Below are 21436 nucleotides of genomic sequence, written 5' to 3' on the forward strand. Positions count from 1 at the left end.
CACCGGCTTCTGCAGTTATAGTCTATACCAAGAAAGATTTTATTTCACCAAGTTATTTAATTATTGATAAATAATTACTTGACCAAAAAATTTATTTGAAAATTCGAGATTTTGTTGGGAAAACCCACATTTTCCGAGGAAAATGTTCGTCGGAGCAAATCGGGAAAAACATGCCTCTATGTAGAATTAAATTGGGGTGAATTTTTATTTGAGTGTCTTTGGTGTAAAGTTAAAATCTTCGGAGTTATAGACCAATAATTGAAAAAAACACGATTTGGGGGCGCCATTTTGTTAATAAAAAAAGTAGCACACTATCTGCTGACTTTGCATACCTATATTATTAATATATAGGATAATAGTATTCGACTCCAGCAATAAAATTGCTGGTAAATAACCTTTCTTTATACTTTACTAATTAGACCAGCGTATTATAACTATTTTTTTTTCAAAATTTAAAGATTATGCAAAAAACCGAACAATTTATATTTTGTCGATAAAATATTAAATAAGCATCTCATCTTTATAATCTTTATAAGTTTGATCAATGTATCATGATTATTTTGGTTATTATTGCGATCGTAAATTGTTAATTAACAATTGAATTGTTGCTAAAATATTCGTTTAATTTTCACCGGCTTCTGGAATTACAATCTATACCAAGAAAGCTTTGATGTCACTAAGTTATTTAATTATTGATTAATAATTACTTACCTAAAACTTTATTTGAAAATTAGAGGTTTTGTTGGGAAAACCCGCATTTTCCGAGGAAAATTTTCGTCGGAGCAAATCGGGAAAAACATATCTCTATGCAGAATTTAATTGCGGTGAATTTTTATTCGGGTGTTTTGGTTGTAAAGTTAAAATCTTCGGAGTTATAGAGCAATAATAAAAAAAATTATTTGTCGGCGCCATTTTGTTTATAAAAAAGTAGCACACTATCTGCGGTATTTGCATACCTATATTATTAATATGTAGGATCTTATAATTCGATTCCAGCAATAAAATTGCTGGTAAATAACTTTTCCATGAATTTTGCTGATTAGCCCAGAGTATATACAAATATGTGATGGATTTGACAAATATTCAAAAAATCTCGATAAAAACTGACTTTTCGAAAAAGTATTAAGAGACAAAAAAGTTTTAAAAACAGTGTGTTTAACTAATGGTACTACAATAATAATTTAATTGGAACGTACACAAAAGTTTGGGGGGGGGTTTAAAGGAACAAAACCCCCATAAAATTTTTATGGGGTGTCCAAATTTCACTATAATTATTTCTTAAGATGCTACTGCCATAAGAATGCCACATGTCCATTTTAAATAAAAAATCTCTAATAGTTTTCGATATACATATTAGAAAAAATCGATTTTCATTTTGTAACTTCAAAGGGTTGTAACTTTTTTATATGCAAATTAAGTTAGGTTCAATCAAACTATTTTTGGTCCCAGAATATGTGATTAAATTTATGACCTGTATTTTTGTTATACCCGGTCGATAATTCCATTATGGTATAGAATAGAATATCGAAAAAAGTTATTTAGAAAAATTGTAGTCAATGATATTCTCCAGGCTTGGAAAATATGTCCATTTCTACAGGGTGATCAGTAACTGCGTGGTATATCAAATATATAATTTTTTAAATGGAAAACCCTATATATTTTTCTATATTTATATTCCTCTCATAATTCCTGTTCATAAAATATAGGGGTTTGCATTGCTATACAGAGTATTTAACAAGTTTTGACCATTTTTATTTCGAAATCCCTATGAGATTAACACCATGTATATAAAGAACTAATTCATGAACAATAATTTGTTTTCTATAATAAGACAATATACTGTAGTTTGTAAATTAAATATAATTAAAATCATTGACGAATATTTGTATACAGGGTGAACTACAAAACCAAATTACGATTTTCTCAATTTTTTTAAATGGATCACCCTATATTTCATTTTTTAGACATATTGTACTTATGATATTCTTTCATTTTTATATAGCATTCCCTATATCTAAACTCATCACTTCTCGAGATATTTTCAGTTATCTTCAAATTTCGGGAACACATTCAATTTTTCTTCTAGAAATAAGTTCTAGTTCTAGTATTAAGTGATAATATAACAAAATTATTTTTATACAATAAGTAACTAGCAAAAAATATAAACCATAACAATATGCAATGAATGTATCAACAAATGTGATATTAAGGAATTATCATATTTCCCTAATATACAAGAATCGTAAAATTCCTACAAAAAAAGATGTCTTGTGTATAAAAATATAATAAGATTATTTTAATTTAATAAACAACTCACACAAAACATAAATCAAGACAATATACAACTGATGTAACAGTTTTTAGATTGTTATATCAACAGTATTCTAAGCCAAGAAGGATTTACTAACACGTTCCTAATTGCAGATTGTGACGCGCAGTTATTAATACTACAATTTTCATACTAATTTTCATTAATATGCATCAAGAAATCCCTACTTTGTTAACACTCATAGTCAAACTAGGTGATCTATAAATGTTTTAAGGTGATATTGTTGGCGATTATTTGATTGGCCCACATTTTTTTGACGATTGAGGATTTTACACGACAGTGCTCCAGTTCTTCCAAAATTGATTTTTTCATGTGGGGTTATATAAAAAAATTTATATATCAGAAGCATCCAACAACGCCTGATGATATAAAAAAAGCTGATAGAATAAAAGAAGCTTTTAATAATATTGACTTACAAAAATGTTGAGAAATGTGGCTCGGTCATTTGAACATCGGTGACAAAATTACATGGACGTTTAAGGTTGACATTTTCAACATTTACTTTAGACTTATATCCTTAACATCACATTAATTGGAATATTCATTAAATATTCTTATGGTTTATATATTATTTTGTTAGTTATTTATTGAATGCAAATATTTGTTATATATTATTATACAATACTTATTTGTTAAGTTATTTTTACTTATAAAAATTGAATGTATTTCCAGCAAATGAAGAAAACTAAAAATATCTCAGAAACTAAGAAGTTTAGGTATAGGAGATACTATATAAAAATGAAAAAGTATCATAAATACATTCCTAAAAAATAAATAATAGGGTGATCTATTTAAAAAAAATTGAGAAAATCGTAATTTTGTTTTGTAGTTTAAAAGTGCTTATAAAATTGAATGTTCTACTAAAAAGTTCTTGGCTTAGAATACTGTTAATATAACAATCTAAAAACTGTTACATCAGTTGTATATTGTTTTGATGTATGTTTTATGTGAGTTATTTATTGAATAAAAATAATCTTATTATATTATTATATACAAGACACATTTTTTTTGTTGGAATTTTACGATTCTTGTATATTAGGGAAATATGATAATTTCTTAATATCACATTTATTGGTACATTCAATGCATATTGTCATGGTTTATATTTTGTATTAGTTATTTATTGAATAAAAATAATTTTATTTAATTATCACTCAATACTAACTTATTTCTACTAGAAAAATTGAATGTATTCCCGAAATTTGAAAACAACTTAAAATATCTCAGAAAGTAATAAGTTTAGGTATAGGAAATGCTATATAAAAATGAAAGAGTATCATAAACACAATATTTAAAAAAAAATAAAATATAGGGTGATCCATTTAAAAAAATTGAGAAAATCGTAATTTGGTTTTGTAGTTCACCCTGTATACAAATATTCGTCAATGATTCCAATTATACTTAATTTACAAACTACAGTATATTGTTTATCTTATTATATAAAACAAATTATTGTTTATGAGTTACTTCTTTATATACATGGTGTTAATCTCATAGGGATTTCGAAATAAAAATAGTCATAACTTGTTAAATACTCTGTATAGTAATGCAAAACCCTATATTTTATGAACAGGAATTATGAGTGGAATATAAATATGAAAAAATATATAGGAGTCCCATTTAAAAAATTATGTTTGATATACCACGCAGTTACTGATCACCCTGTAGAAATGGACATATTTTCCTAGCCTGGATGGAGAATATCCTTGCCTACAATTTTTCTAAATAACTTTTTTCGATATTCTATACCATAATGGAATTATCAACCGATCCCGCACTAAAAACTCACCCTGTATATATATATATATATATATATATATATATATATATATATATATATATATATATATACATCTTTATATCATACCTGAACCATCTGGAAAACCGTACAATCCTGAACCTCCTATATCTAGAGTATTTAGAGTTGCCCACGGCACGCTTATATTCATTAATTCTAGCGGGGATTTCAAAAATGTATATATACAAAAGAAATTTTTAATATTTTTAAAGATATATAAATAGGGATTTTACATAATATTGACATAATCCTGATCCCCTTGTTATTTCAGTCAATTCTGAACCCAAACATATATGTATATATACAAACCTGAGCCTAATAGATGTTGCCAGTTTTAAGTGAAATGGGATTCTTAAGGAAATTTTCGTATGGCTTCAGTAAGTAGTCAAAATAAAAATTAACCAAAGAAAAGCAAGAATTGTCTTTTACATATGCATAAGTTTACACCTTTTTGGATAGTTACAATTTATCTAGTAAATTATTTGTATTGTTCATTAAGTGAACAAATAGACAAACCCTTCTGTTTATTTATTTTCCGGAGAAGAATAAATTGAATAAAACTCTTATAATGTTAGTCTCTTATAATGGTGGTCCCTGGGATTGGGATCTCAGATTACAAGAACACTCGCCTGTGGAGTAATGACAGCAGTTATTTAGTTAGTTAGTTTATTTTTCAAAATAATAAACATACAGGCTTTAAAAAATTACAAATTATAAATATCTCAAAAACAAACTATTAAACTGATTGTAATAAAGTATTATATATAAGAAATTAAAGCAACCTCTTTTATCAAACACAATGATAAACTCGTTGGCGTAAGTTTTGATTGTATCTCAACAACAACAAGTGTTTAAAAATGCAAAAATGAAATACATAGTGGATTGCACAGTAACGTTACATAGTATTTAAAAATAATACCTAATATAAAACTCATTAGTTAAAAAAGGGTTTTAAACAGTAACAAACTTGTCGGCGAAGGTATCACATTACTGCAAAAGATCCGTCCCACATAATGAATATCATAAAGAAGGCGAACCCATCATAATATTGCAAAACGATATTATGTCCCACCGAATTAATATGCGATGGCATCATACTACTATAAACTATACGTTCCAGGTTCAAGTTCTTATAATGAATGTCAAAAATATAACGTACCTATGTTGACAGCAATTTATGCAAATTAACAAAAAAGGAATAAATCAGGAAAGTATTCGGTACAATAATTTATTATCAAAAGTAGGTACATTTGTACATTACTTGATTTTATTATTTATTATAGCTTAAGTAATGGCAATTTCAATTGCCTGCAAGCGTAAGAATAATGTGATACAGATCAAAAATAAAACAATAATGTCTTTCAAAATAGTGAAAAAAAATTAAACATCAACTAAAAAATATTTGAAAAATAGTGTTTAATATTTAAGTTTTCCTTTATACATATATTATAAAAGACAGCTTTGATACTTGTGCATTTTCTTTCTATAAATACCTCGAGACTCATATAAGTTGATGCACTTCTACCTCAACGGGAGGCTTTCTGTTTTTAATATGGTCGGAAAAATAATCTGCGATAATGCTTTTTTGTTGCTTTGTCCATGGTTGTCTCCTATCAATAAAGATTTTCTTTTTTAAATGGCCCTTTTTTGGTGGTTCTTTATTATTATCTAAGTTAGCTGAAGTAGATGGAATCTGGTAATCGGCGTTTAGATTATCATCCAATATATATTTTCCATTTCTTCACCTTGCGCGTCAGAGAGAGGAGGTAAGTTAATGTCAATTTCGTCTAAAGTTTTACCTTTGTATTTTTCAGCTCCTTCCATCATTAAAAGTAAAAGTTTAGAAATTTTAGCAGTTTTATATACTTTTTCAGACAAAGGATAATAATTGCAATGCGTTTGTAATGTGTGTCCCATGAATTTGCTTAATTGCTCCATATCATTATTGTAAAATTGGAGAAGTTGAGTAATGGTGGTCAAATGCTTTCGAAGTTTTGTTGCTGTTATACTCGCAGGTCTCTCCAACTGACATTTGTTGGCATATTTATGAATAATTTTAGTTCCATCAACAAATCCTCTTCCAGTGGTGTGAAATACAAAGTCACTTTCAATTACAAAGTTATTTCTACAGTGTAAAATATAATCGAAATGAATTTTCATTGATAGTGATAACAACATGGGTATTACTCTTCCACGCTTACCTCTTATAACAAAACGACTGTAAGTTTCTAATAAACATTTTTCAGCTTGAGTTAAAACATTTTTCGAATTCGGTATCATTTTCACCCCCTAAATTAATATATTTAAACGTTTGGATCTTTAGCTGAGCCACCTCTGCTGGTCTTCGTCTGTTAAGAAGAATGACTTGCGCATACAGTGTGTCTTTTAATGAATTATAGGTCTTAAAATCATACTCATCTGATTTCAATTTGTCAAATAATTCTTCTGCAGTTGTTTGCAAAAAAATGTTAAGTTTCTTGAGGTCGTTAGTAAGCGGCAAAAGTTCTTCCTTGTTCCATTTATTCTGATTGAAATTGGTACATGCTTGTGCAGAAACTTAATTGCACCATTGGGATTCTATAAGATTTTTCAATATTTTAAGGTCTTTTCTCTCATCGCTTGTGTCCTCAATCTGAACAAGATTAATATCTGCTAAGTCGCAAGATTTTTTTATAAATGTCCCAAAATTTATGGCCAACGTTGGTGACTCATAATTTTCTGTTTCTGGATTATATTTTGCCAGTTTATTAACTCCAGAAATTATTAGTTGAAAATGCTTTAGGCGAAGAATACCTATAAGTTTCTTAATCTCTGGATTTTTTAGTCTTGCAAAGTGTAAGAGTTTTGCAAGTCTTCGCATATTCTTTCTTACCAAATCCATATTGCCTTTACTTTGACGGCCTTTTATGTACGAATATGTATACTGACAAATTAAGGGATCTTTTTTGGCAATAATATTTTTGTCATCTGCGTGCATCCTGAAATTTTTTTTTGATTTTAATAAATCGTCATGTTTAAGAAAATGGTGTAGAAACAAAGTAGTTTGTCCGTCGCTTTGGGTCGTTCGTCTTCTATTATTATCCTTATCATAATTATTAGACGGACAAATTTTGGTATGCCTAAGTAAACATTTTTTCTTATAGTATCCCAAACAATATTTGCACGGTAGATATTTATCTGCACTTGACGACTTATCAGTAAGGTTTGTCCTTTAACAGGTCTTAATGCGGCGTCTGCCCGATTTCCGATAACATTTACCTTCTTAAGTTTGACAAAGCCAATCGTCTTTCAAATTAACTTTATGACATAATATTTAAATACCTCAATTTCTTTTGAGTGCCATTTAGAAATATGTCTAGCAAAATGAGATTGTACATCCTTTTTGCAATAGAAGCAAAAATCCCTTGGATCTTTGTAATTTTTTCTCAACGTTTTTTCAACAAATGGCTAAAAAAATGTACAATGAATCAAACACGTTAAAAGAAATAGGAAAGATTTAAGTAAAGTAACATTAAAAAAACAATCATAGTTGATTTTAACTTTATTAGACACAAAATCTTGTGATCAAGTTATTTCGTCATTTACGACTTGTCAGATAGGCTTTTTATACATGTAGCTGAGTTTGGTTTGTTTTGTTGGACACAAAAAACCGTCTTACGAGCCGTAAACGACAAAACAAACTTACCAGAGTATGTCATGTCTAATGGATTAAAATCAATTCTGCTTCTTTCCTTACGTTATAGGCTTTCTCACAGATTGTTAGTTTGACAATTATTGGAGTTTAGGAAAGCGTAAAGTACCAAATTGTTTTGTATGCCATATTATACTGCTTATATCGTAATTTAAAGCCATGGAATAGAGCCTCAATGTTAGGCATTTCTCGTAGGAATCGAATTACGAACAGGGAGATAAGACGGAGAAGAGGAGTGACGGATACCATACTAAAGTGGAACTGGGCTGGACACATAGCTAGAATGTCGGATAACAGATGGCACAGCAAATAATACACTGGAGACCAAGACAAGAAGCATATCGAAGTAGAGGTCGTCCGCCAACCAGATGGTCTGAAGAAATAAAACGGATCGACAAAAATTGGATGCAAACAGCACAAAACAGAAATGCATGGAAAATACTGAGGGAGACCTATATCCAACAGTGGATAGATCCGGGTTGAATGATGATCATGATCGTAATTTAATTGAGTTATTACCTTCTCTTCTAGAGCAAGAGATGATATCCTTTTAGCTACAGAACTGCTGCTTGTCTGTTGCCCCTTTTCACTTTCCTTCTCCACTTGATGTTCACTTTTTTGTTTACTACCAAAATTTAAGAGTTTCTGTATTATTAGGGATTCGTCCTTCTCGCGCTTCTCTCTTTCAACCGGTTTTTTTAAATGGTATTGAAGAAACGTTATTCGCGTGATCCGCTCCATCAACCACTTCTTCAAGTATTAACGAATCGTTCTCACGCTGCTTGCTGTCAACCAATTCTTCACATATTTGTGGATGGCTCTTTCTTAGTAGAATACTTAAATTTGAGAACTGCAAGAATAGTCTGGGCAGATTATCGGAGAATAAGCAATTTTTGGGAAAAGTTATTTACCAGCAATTTTATTGCTGGAATCGAATCTTATGATCCTATATATTAATAATATAGGTACGCAAAGTCCACAGATAGTGTGCTACTTTTCTATAAACAAAATGGCGCCCGAAAATCGTGTTTTTTCAATCTTTGCACTACAACTCCAAAGATTTTAACTTTACACCAAAAACACCCAAATAAAAATTCACCCTAATGAAATTCTGCATAGAGACAGATTTTTCTCGATTTACTTCGACGAAATTTTTTTTCGGTAAATGCGGGTTTTTTTCAAAAAAAATTTTAATTTTCAACTAAAATTTTAGGTTAGTAATTATTTATCAATAATTAAATAACTTAGTGATATAAAAGCTCTTTTGGTATCGATTTTATTTCCAGAAGCCGATTCGGGTCGCCATAATAACCACAATAATTATGATGCATAAGAATAACTATGATTTTTGTATAAAATGGCACTATACCTATCTAATGTACTTTACAGAATTGAAATTGGACTATTTGAGCGGCCTTAGGAATATTTTAAAATTATAAACAATTTTTTGCCTTATAAACAAATATAATATCTCGGAAAATATTAAATTAAATTAAATTATGAAAACGGTCTTGGAAAGAAAGCGGCAGGACGCTTCTTTTAAAAGAAAAACTGTTTAATTGCAATGAGTGGTTCCTCAGATACAACCGGTATGTAGTTGACCGGCATGTACGGCGAAGATATACATAATAGGATGGTAAATTTTCGAATCATCACCTTTCTATTTCGGTTCTCTTTCTCCGCACAAATTTTCATATCGTCAAAAGACTCATAACATATATTATAATAATAAAAACTATCGGTATTACGAGTGAAAAATACCAAAAATACCAAAATTTCAATAAAACATCAGGTTGGAGAAAATGGAATGTCAACGTTCAAAATCGGTATACGTTAAAAAAGATGCATTTTCTCGGCTTCCCATGGAGCAATTTTCTTCAATTTTTTTTGTTCTCAATTTTGTTCCTTTGACATTAATAAATGTCAAAGTTGTTTTTGTTTTGTTAAATAAGATTTAAATTTTCTGTTATGTTTTCTCTAGAAATTTAATATACATTTAATCCTTAAACCCTTTTTCTCAAAGTGAGAATTTATTTTAATCCCTTCTGTATAACTTAACTTTACCTAACTTATAAACACATTTCTTCTTCTTCTTAGCCTTCTATCGTCCACGTTTGGACATAGGCCTCTCCCAACTCCTTCCATCGGTCTCTATCCTGAGCAACATATTTCCAATTCGTTCCGGCTACTCTTTTAATATCATCAACCCATCTCATCTGTGGTCTTCCTCTCGGTCGTTTACTTTGGTAAGGTCTCCAATGTTGTATCGTGGCATTCCAACGTTGGTCTTTTTGTCTAACAGTGTGGCCTGCAAAGCTCCATTTAAGTTTGGCAACTTTTGTTGTTATGTCCTCGACTTTTGTTTTTGATCTTACCCAGTCGCTCCTCTTTTTATCTGACAGTCGTATACCTAACATTGCTCTTTCCATAGCTCTTTCTGTTGTAGCTAGTTTATTCATATTTGCCTTGGTTAGGGTCCAGGTTTGACACCCATATGTCATGATAGGAAGGATGCACTGGTTGAACACTTTGGTCCTCAAATATTGATGTATTTTGCGGTTCTTAAGTATCCAACCAAGTTTTCCAAATCCTGCCCATGCTAGTCTTGCTCTCCTATTAATTTCCGCACTTTGGTTTTCTTTGTCAAGTTTCAGGATTTGGCCTAGGTAGATATATTCCTGGACTTTTTCTATCTCACTGCCATTTATAGTTATGCGTCTGGGGTCATCTGTGTTTGTCATTATTTTTGTTTTCTTCATGTTCATTTTTAGACCGACGTATTGGGAGCTGCCTGCGAGTTCCTCTATCATAATTTGCAGTTCCTCGAATGAGCTCGCTATAATCACAATGTCGTCAGCGAATCTGAGGTGATTTAGCTTCTTGCCATTAACGTTAATGCCATAGGTTGACCAATTTGTCGTTTTGAAGACGTCTTCTAGTGCTAGGTTGAAAAGCTTTGGCGATATTACGTCTCCTTGTCTCACGCCTCTCTTAATAGGGATGGGATTTGTATTTTCGTCTAGTTGTACTATCATAGTTGCATTTTCATATATATTATGTATTAGTTGTCTATATCTCGAATCTATTCTACAATTATTAATAGCTTGTTCTATGGCCCACATCTCGATACTATCAAACGCCTTTTCATAGTCTACGAAGGCAAGAAATACGGGTAGTTGGTATTCATTTGCCTTCTCTATCAATGTTCTCATTGTCAGCAGATGGTCTGATGTACTATATCCTTTGCGGAAGCCAGCCTGTTCCACTGGTTGGTAATTGTCCATTTTGTAGGTCAACCGGTTGTTAATAATTCTCATGAATAGTTTGTATACTTGACTGAGCAACGATATCGGTCTGTAATTCTGTAGGTCACATTTGTCCCCTTTTTTGTGTAAAAGTATTACTAGACTTTCGTTCCAGTCTTTAGGGATCTTGCTATTATGGAGACATTTATTAAATAGCTCTGTTAGTATAGGGATTGTTACTGTCTTGCTTGTTTTCAAGAGCTCGGCAATTATACCGTCCTGTCCTGGAGCTTTATTATTTTTTAGTTCTTTTAAAGCTCTTTCTATTTCGAATCCCTTTATATTTGGTAGTACTTCTGATCCCACGTTTTTTATTTTTCTTTTGACGTTCTCCTTTGTTGATTCATTAGGCTGGCTTTGCGAGCTGTACAAGCTTTTGTAGAAGTCTTCGACTATTTTTGTTATTTTATATTTGTCCTTCTCTTCCTTACTATTGGCGTCTTTAATTTTAATGATTTTTTGAACACCCAATGCGGGTCTTAGACATTTTAAGCCTCTGTTGTTTTCAATGACTCGCTGTATTAAGTTCTCGTTCCATTTTTGTAAGTCGCGTTTTAGTTCTTTTCTAATTGTTTTATTAAGTTCTATGTATTCTTGAGTATGGCGTTTGTTTTGCGTTAGTAGTTGTCGTCTTTCCGTCATCAGTTGTTTAGTTTCGTTGCTTATTTTGTCTTCTTTAGTACTTGTTTTCTTTGCGACCTGTAGTCCGGCTTCGAGAAGGTTCTTATTGATGTTTTTGTTAATTTCGTCAATTTCATCTTTATTATGTGAAGGATCATATTTGAACTTATCCGCTAAGACCTCTCGGAATTGCTCTTCATTTGTTTTTACTTTAAAGGCATCTATTCGCGTTGTTTTTTTAAATATTCTTTTCCTCTCTTCTTTCATGTTAATATTTATTTTTGCTCTAACTATACGATGGTCACTACCCGTTGTTACGTTGTTTATTGTTGTTACGTCTTCGAATATTCTTTTGTTGTTTGAGAGAAAATAGTCTATTTCATTTTTGGTGGTTCCGTTAGGTGCAACCCATGTCCACTTTCTGTTAGGTTTCTTTTTGTAGAAGGTATTCATAATATACATGTTTTCTTGTTCCAGAAATTCCATAAGTTTTTCTCCCCTTGTGTTTCTTGTGCCGAATCCAAAATTTCCAATCTTGCTTTCAGAGTCTTCAATCTTACTTCCAATTTTGGCGTTAAAATCTCCCATTATTATTATTTTGGATTCTCTGTTGGTGTCTATAGCTTTTTTAAGATCTTCGTAAAAAGTATTTATTTCTTCATCAGTTGCCTTTTCAGTTGGAGCATAAACTTGCACAATCTTTAATTTGGTTTTTGGATTTAGTTTTAAAATCATGTATGTAACCCTGTCTGAGATGCTGTCAATTATTTGAATTTGTGCTCACATATTGTGAATATAAACACATATCAACCATGAATTTACAACGTCCTTTATTATTCATATTCACTTTTAAATCGAGCGCACACAGCGACGTTCCTGAACCAAAACAAACGACTGTTGCAAAGTTACAAAACTAAAGAATATAATATATACCTATTAACAAATCTGTCAGGCTAAAAATAGAATTCGCCGAATCTTTACACAAAATTACGACAAAGCAATGTTGCCACATGGTATGGATCAGGATGGTATTAATTGTGATATATACATAAAGATCATGTATATTCGTGAAATTGTTTCCAGCGCCAAAGTGGCAAATGTCTGAACTAAAAGATACAATGCTGAACCATACTACAAACAGGTTTCTCTCGGATTCCAAATGGCATATTGAATTGAAAGTTAATCAGTTTTGTCCGCTGATGACACCACTAGTTTAAAAAAATTATTTATATTGTAAGTTTCAAAATATATGTCAGTTATAAAAGGAAAACTATCCTGAACCAATATACAGGTTCAGGATGGTTAACGTGGTTCAGGTTTGTGTTTAAGTTTTACTATCGAAGGCTCAGGATTGTACTATAAATGAATGTATATATATATATATATATATATATATATATATATATATATATATATATATATATCAAACAAATGAAATAGAGAATGTGGAAAAATCCCCTTACGAACAATTCACACATCCACCATTTCAGGTTGGGAAAAATTTTTTCTTGAATAGAATCAAAGATCCAAACACCTGTTCTTAGAAATGTGTTTCGCCCTCTTCAACCTCTCTGGGCTTATCAATAAAGATGAGAGGTTGAATATCTTTAGACATATTCCATCAAAAAACAACATTCGAGACCCAGACATAGCAGGAGCGTATATCTACGCCGCATAATCTGACCATGACAGCCTCACGTTTTAATTCCCTAATTACTATAAGTAAAATATATGTTTGAAAAACAAAAAAACAAAAGATGTAAATCTTTGAAACACACTCAGTGATGAAATAAACCAACCTGAAATGGTGGATGTGTGAATTGTTCGTAAGGGGATTTTTCCACATTCTCTATTTCATTTGTTTGATTTAGTTACGTTTGGTCGGTAAACCAATAACTTAGATCTTTTGATCACTGAGTGTGTTTCAAAGATTTACATCTTTTGTTTTTTTGTTTTTCTAATATATATATATATATATATATATATATATATATATATATATATATATATATATATATATATATATATATATATACAGAGTGAGTTTTACGTATGGAAACACTCAATTAGCTCGAAAACCGCTTGTACGATTTTTATAGATTTTGGTAGGTAGGGGTTTTCTAATGCGGTCGATATTATAGTGCTAATTACATTTTTGTCAGATCTTCCGTTTTTCTGGAAATCTAATGAACTTTCTTATTTCAAATAGAATACCCTGTATATTTTTTGCGTTTTAAAGTCCTTAAGAAATACTGATTATTTTTCATGTTATATTCCCTATACCTAACTGCCATAATTTCTGAGTTATTGCTACATTTATTTAAAAAAAAAAAAATTAACAAATTATAAACACAATTTTTTTCGGCCCAGGTAGATATTAGTTTACGTTCTTTGAATCATTGGGAACAAAAAAGGTCTTTTGTAATTTTTCCCTCAAATTAATCGTTTCCGAGTAATAAACAATTCAAAACTGAAAAAAAAATCGAATGATGACGATTTTCAAGGTTCAAAAACACAAGTAAAAAATATAATTTTTGAAATTACGAAGTAACCTCAAGCTCAACTCTTCGTCTAATAGATTGCCATAAGACTTTTTGGCTCGTTTTATTCTAGAACATTGCTTTTTAATTGTTAATGAAGTGCATATGAGAGGACGGGTGATCGAGCTGCATTAACACCTAAAAAACAATGTTTTAAAATGAAACAAGCTCAAATTACTTATCCGTAGCTAATAAAATAAGGCTTGAACTTGAATTTGGGTACTTCGCTGTTTCAAAAATAATATTTTTTATTTGTGTTTTTGAACCTTGAAAATCGTCATTATTCGATTTTTTTCAGTTTTAAATTGTTTATAACTCGAAAAAAAAATTTTAGAGAAAAAATACAAAAGATCTTTTTTGTTATCAATGATCCAAACAACCCAAAATAATGTTTACCCGGGCCGAAAAAATTGATTTTTATAATTTGTTTTAAATTTTTTTTAAAATAAAAGTAGCAATAACTCCGAAATTGTGGCATTTAGGTATAGGGCAGGGCTTCCCAAACTGTGCGTCGCGACGCCCTGGGACGTCGCGTCGTTGTCCCAGGGGCGTCGCTTGTCAGCGCGTACTTTTAGTACAGAAAATATATTTATGTCTGGACAATATGGAGGACTACGAACATTACAAAGAAACATTCTAGCAAAGAACATTACAACTGAATTAAGTGTTGTAATGAATAGCATTATTAAGGTGATGAACTACATTAAGACATGACCCGTGAAATCAAGTCTTTTCGATAAACTTTGTGAAGAAATGGGGGCCGAGCACACCTCTTTATTATTGTACTCTCGTTGGCTGTCCAAAGGCAACGTACTCGTACGTGTATATGAATTAATAAATGAATTTTCACGCATCTACATTGTTGTATAATTTTTTTGTGGGAAAAATGTAAATAAATTTATATCAAAGACCACGAAATTATTGATTTTCATCGCCCTGGATATGACCAAAAATTGTATAGGATAATTTCGTGAGTAATCGGTGTTTTCGCGGAATAGTGAAATCGTTAAGAAGGTGGTTTTTCTTAATGGGTTTTTGAACGGACTAAAACAATGGTGCGGTCAGAGTAGACAATACAGTTTTATTTCGCTTTGCAATGGATAATCAGACATTTTATAAAAAAATTCGAAGAAGGTTAAGCGGTAAACAAATTTATTAATTTTAGAATGTAAGGCTTTTTGTTTAGCAACGAGGGTAATTTGATGTCTCCCAGAATTTAACAAATTGGAAAGTTGTATACAAATTAAATCGTTTCTTAAGAAATGATAATATGGGTGTATTGGGTAGAAAGGATGTTTGGTGATTGGTGGAAAATGATGGATAGAAGGGATGAGAGTGTTGAGTCTGATTTTGACGAGAGAAAAAATATGCACTGTGTAAAAAATATCTGGAGACGGCAGTCCAGTTTTTGAAAGTGAGAAGTCAGTCTAAAGTGGTGAAATTGGCCTTTGCGAGCAGAATCAAGTTGAAACGAAGTCGTTGACCGGTTTGAAAAGTTAATTTTCCTGTATCCGAGGAAGATTCCTGTTTCTGTCTAGAACGAGTAGCCGATTGGTATCTATTTGCACAAGATATCGAGCAGAGAGAAAACTGAGTCGAGAATTCGAGCGAGTCCTGTTTGTTTGTGAAGCAGTTTGGACGAGAGGGACCTTTCGCAACATACTAAGAGTACGTGTGGGAGAATCGAGGACGACGCAATCCGGGAAAAGAAGTAGAGAAGAAACAAAAAGGTTAGTCAAATCATTTGTTAAACGGAGAGAGTTTGTTTATATCCACACCATATTTGCTTAATTTCTATACTGAACAGTTCTATAACATAATTAGTCAGTCCAAATTTTAAAGAAGAAATAAGTAATCAATTCGAAAAGAGAAAAGTAAATTTTATTAAATTTTGTAAGAATAAATAACGAATTATTTAAATAATTTTTTTTTTGTTAAAACAGAGGAGATATCAGAATTAAAGCTTAATTTAGTAGATGAGAAATAGTTGCAACAAATTTAGATTTTAGCATATTTTTTAACCCTTTGACTGCGGGAACCGCATATTTGCGTAATTTCAGTAGTGCACGAGATGTGCGGGAAACGCATTTATGCGACAGGGCTAACCGCTTCGCTGCGGTTAGCGATTATTTGCGGATAGACAAAAAATAACGTAAACAAAATATAAAATATAATGTCATCAGATGTTTTCTTTGCACCTCTGTTTTCTCTGCACCAACAGCAGATAAAGATGACGATGAAATAGAACAATTCTACAACGACTTAGAAGAAATGCTGAAAGCAATAAAAAAGCAACACATTAACATAATAATGGGCGATCTTAATGCCAAGGTCGGTCAAGGTAAGGTAGGAGAACATGTAGGAAACTATGGACTTGGAAACAGAAACGACAGAGGAGATCGATTGATTCAATTTTGCCAGAGCGAAGACTTCGTAATAACAAACACCCTTTTTAAATTACCTCCTCGGCGATTATATACATGGACATCTCCACAACATACCAAAGAAAAAATAGTGAGAAATCAAATAGACTACATTCTGATAGCAAGGAGGTATCGTAATGCTGTTAAATGTACTAAGACGTACCCAGGAGCTGATATAGGCTCAGATCATAATCCGGTAGTTACTGTGATAGAGGCGAGACCAAAAAAGATAAGGAGACCACAAAGAAAGACACTAGATTTAGTTAAACTTAGAAACAAAAATATACAACAAGAAACAGGAGAAGAAATAAATGAAAACCTCAGTTCAGTGCAACAACAAATTAACGATACAGATAACGTTAACCAAAAATTAAAGTACATAAATACAGCTATACAAACAGCAGGAAAGAAACATCTGACAAAAACGACAACAAAGAACAAGGGGTGGATGACACAGGACATACTAGACTTGATGGAACAAAGAAGAAATATGAAGAATTACCTAGACAAATACAAAGAAATAAACACATAAAAAAGAGAATAAAAGAAGCTAAAGAGGCGTGGATTAAAGAACAGTGTGAAGAAATGGAAACCTATGAGAAAAAGTACGATGCATTCAATATGCACAAAAAAGTAAAAGAGATAACAGGAAGCATAAAGAAATGCCAAATAGGTAAACTTAAAGACAAAAATGGAAACCTTATTGTAGATCTAGAGAATAAAATAAAAAGATGGACAGAATACCTGAATGAATTATTTGAAGACGATAGAAACAACTTAACTCAGATAATCAATGCAACTGGGCCAGACATATTGAAAGAAGAAGTAGAATACGCAATAAGAAACGCTAAAAATGGAAAAGCAAACGGACCTGATGAAATCCCTACAGAACTGCTGAAGCTTTTGAATGTTCAATCCGTAACCATAATATTGCATATATTCAATACAATATACAGTACTGGTATAATACCACAAGAATGGTTGCTGTCTACGTTTGTCACCATACCGAAGAAAACTAAGGCAGTGCAATGTTCAGATCATCGAACAATCTCCTTGATGAGTCACCTGCTTAAAATATTTCTTAGAGTCATCCACAACCGAATCTATCAAAAACTAGACATCGATATTAACGATACACAGATGGGATTCAGAAAAGGATTAGGTACAAGGGATGCTCTCTTTGCCCTGAACGTTCTAACACAGAGATGCCTAGATGTTAACCAAGAGGTACACACCTGCTTTATAGACTTTGAAAGGGCCTTTGACAAAGTACGCCACAGTAAACTCAAAGAAATCCTGGAGAGTAAGAACATTGACACCAGAGACATACAAATAATATTAAATCTGTACTGGAATCAGCGAGCTAATATAAAAATAGAAGACCAAACATCGGACGAAATAGAAATACGTAGAGGGGTACGACAGGGTTGTATATTGTCACCGCTCTTGTTTAATATCTACAGCGAACAAATATGCCAAGAAGCTCTCTCATATGCAAACGAAGGGATAATAGTCAATGGAGAAGTTATCAATAACATTCGATATGCTGACGATACTGTGATAATGGCAAGAACAGCGGAAGATCTACAACATCTAGTTGAAAGTATGAATGAGATATGTAATAACTACGGCATAAGGATGAACGTCAAAAAAACCAAATATATGACCTTCAGTAAGAATCCAATAAATGACACTAGTATCACAATAAACGGTACCCAACTTGAAAAAGTAAACGAATACAAATACTTGGGAACCCTTATCAATGAAACAGGTGACCAAAATCACGAGATAAAAAGACGTATTGAAATTGCCAGGTCTACTTTTATAAAAATGAAAAAATTATTTTGTAATCGTGATATTAGTATTCATCTACGAACTAGAATGTTAAAATGCTATGTATTCAGTACTTTGCTCTAAGGTGTTGAGTCATGGACTCTTAAACAGAGGAATATTAAAAATCTTGAAAGCTTTGAGATGTGGTGGTACCGCCGTATACTAAGAATAAGTTGGGTGGATAAAATTACAAATGAAGAAGTAATACGCAGAATAAATAACAAGCCAGAAGTTCTACTGAATATAAAAAAGAGAAAACTTGAATACTTAGGCCACCTGATGAGGGGACAAAAGTACACATTCCTACAAAACATAATGCAAGGAAAAATCCAAGGACGAAGAAATCCAGGCCGTAGAAGAATGTCCTGGATGAGAAATTTGAGAGAGTGGTTTGGCTGTACCACTAACGAATTGTTCAAAACAGCAGTAAATAAAATTAGAATCGCCCTAATGATATCCAATCTCCGATAGGAGAGGCACTGAAAGAAGAAGATGTTTTCTTAATGAATGGGCGTGAACCGCCCACCTAAAGTGCCTCGAGCGGGATGAGTAGGAGGGGTAACTGGGTAACTGAGAAGGTGTTTAGTATTGCGAATGCGTTAGTACCGTAAAGTGAAATTGTCGCTAATTATTACGTTTTGTTTGAGATAAAAAATACTGGTAATAACTATTACATCATGCCGCTGCCACCAAAAAGGGGTAAACATTATTCGATGGCGGAATTGGAAGAACCATAAGAACAAATGAACCCTATAATTTGTTTTACTACATTATTTATTATATATATTATAATAGTTCTAGAATTGGCAATAAATAGTTGAAATAAAATAATAAAGTAAAACAAATGATAGAATTCCAACAATTAAGTCAACTGTAACCTAAAAGCCAAAAATATTTGCTTCACTGCGGGAGACGTCTATTAGCGCCGCAGTGACGAGATGCAAATACTCTCAGTAGCTCCGCAGCGAAAGGGTTAAATTATATGTTTATGGTATATTAGAAAAATAAATGATATTTTTTAACATTTATATGACATTGAGTGCGTTTAATTTCCCTGTTTGTTCCTGGATGGAGTAAGCAACTAGAGATACCGGAAGCCACAAACCAAAGCATAAAAAATAAAATAGCCCTGAGAATAAAGTTTATTAGAAAATTTAATTTAAATTTGGTTTTGTTTTACATAAGCAGTAATTAAAATAATTGAGTAATTAATTAAATTAAGAATTTTCTCATCAATCTCATAAAAAAGAGAAATACAGAGCATAACAACATACAAAATCACATAATGATGCCCAAAATTTTATTAATTCAGAGTTTATAATAAAATTAGCATACCTCTGTGACATATTTAACAAATTAAATGATCTTAATAATAAGTCTTTGCAGAGAAACAATACTCATACCCTGCAATTGGCAGATAAAATTACTGGGTTTTAGAAGTTGCTCTTATGGATGAGAAAATTAGAAGATCAAAAAATTGACTGTTTTCCTGCTTTACAAGGTATTGCAAAATCGATAGAAAGCCTCGATCCCTCTTTAAAAAATATGTTTACGCAACACATGTTATCAATGAGCTAACAGTTTGAGAAATATTTTTCCAAAGATCTGGAACAATATGATCTAGGTCAGATAGAAACCCTTTCCAGTTATCCATACCATCGACACTTTCAAAAGAGAAAGAATAAAAACTGACAGAATTGTCCTGTGATTCCAGCGCAAAGCTTCAACACGACAAGGACAAACTGTTTGAATTTTGGAGCTCAGTTTCTCATGAATATAATGCCTTCAGGACTGCTACATTAAAGGTTTTATTACCATTTGCGACACCGTACTCGTGCGAAAGGGCTAATCTGCAGTTGCAGTAACAATTAAAGGAAAAACATAAACTTAGAAGAAGAGATGAGAGTGGCAATTTCTAAAGTGGAGCCCCGGTTTCATAAGCTGTGCTCAAAAAAGTAAGCGCATCCCTCATATTAACCAACCAATTACATAAATTAATTAATATCCCCACTTTTGTGCCTATGTTTTGATTTCGTTCTTAATTTCTAATAAAAATTATAAATGTTCAAATAGTGGTTTTGTTATAACTATAACCTATTATTAGGCTAGTACTAAAATTGGTAAGTATTATTAATTGGGGGTTGGGTTGAGGGGCGTCGCAAAAAAATAGAAAAATCCCAAGGGCGTCACAGTACGAAAAAGTTTTGGAAGCCCTGGTATAGGGAATATATCATGAAAAATAATGAGTATTTGTTAAGGACTTCAAAACGCAAAAAGTATACCGGGTATTCCATTTGAAATAAGAAAGTTCATTAGATTTCAAGAAAAACGGAAGATCTGACAACAATGTAAGTAGCACTATAATATCGGCCGTATTAGAAAACCCCTACCTACCAAAATCTATAAAAATCGTGCAAGCCGTTTTCGAGATAATTGAATGTTTCGATACATAAAACTCACTCTGTATATTATATCTTACATAAATTCGTCTGCTTTTACAGTTTTATATAAATAATATAGTTATAAAGATGTACCGATGTCAATATTATAATGGTATCCCATATCCATATTCTTCGATATCGCAACCATAGGATGCTTTTGTTATGCCCTAGATTACCTTAATAGGTAGTATTAACAGTGAAAAATTATAATCAAAATAAATTTTAACCATGAGAGATTTACTAAGTACAATATATAATAATAAAAATGTTACCTTTATGCAAATCTTCATAAGATTTGAAAATAAGATCCATAGACACTGCATCCCCATGGTGCAGTAGAGAATAGTAACTATCAAATGAACTTAGTATAAATTCTGCCCCTTCATCTCTAAGTAACTGCCTGCAAACTAAATAATGGATAAAGTTAGTTATAAAGTAGTGATGATATGCTTTTT

At 31.7% G+C, this 21436-nt stretch overlaps 1 protein-coding gene across 5 annotated transcripts in view; it reads right to left on the reverse strand.

The window, feature by feature from the left end:
- LOC126882177 (condensin complex subunit 1) overlaps nucleotides 1–21436 on the reverse strand; it is an 827360-nt gene that overhangs the window by 651145 nt on the left and 154779 nt on the right. For all 5 annotated transcript variants that reach the window (XM_050646993.1, XM_050646992.1, XM_050646995.1 and 2 more), the window contains exon 2: nucleotides 21254–21388. In XM_050646993.1, the coding sequence (XP_050502950.1) occupies nucleotides 21254–21388 (135 nt within the window). The remainder of the gene's footprint in view (nucleotides 1–21253; nucleotides 21389–21436) is intronic.

The sequence above is a fragment of the Diabrotica virgifera genome, chromosome 3 (assembly GCF_917563875.1).
Source record: "Diabrotica virgifera virgifera chromosome 3, PGI_DIABVI_V3a".
Classification (NCBI taxonomy): Eukaryota; Metazoa; Arthropoda; class Insecta; order Coleoptera; family Chrysomelidae; genus Diabrotica; species Diabrotica virgifera.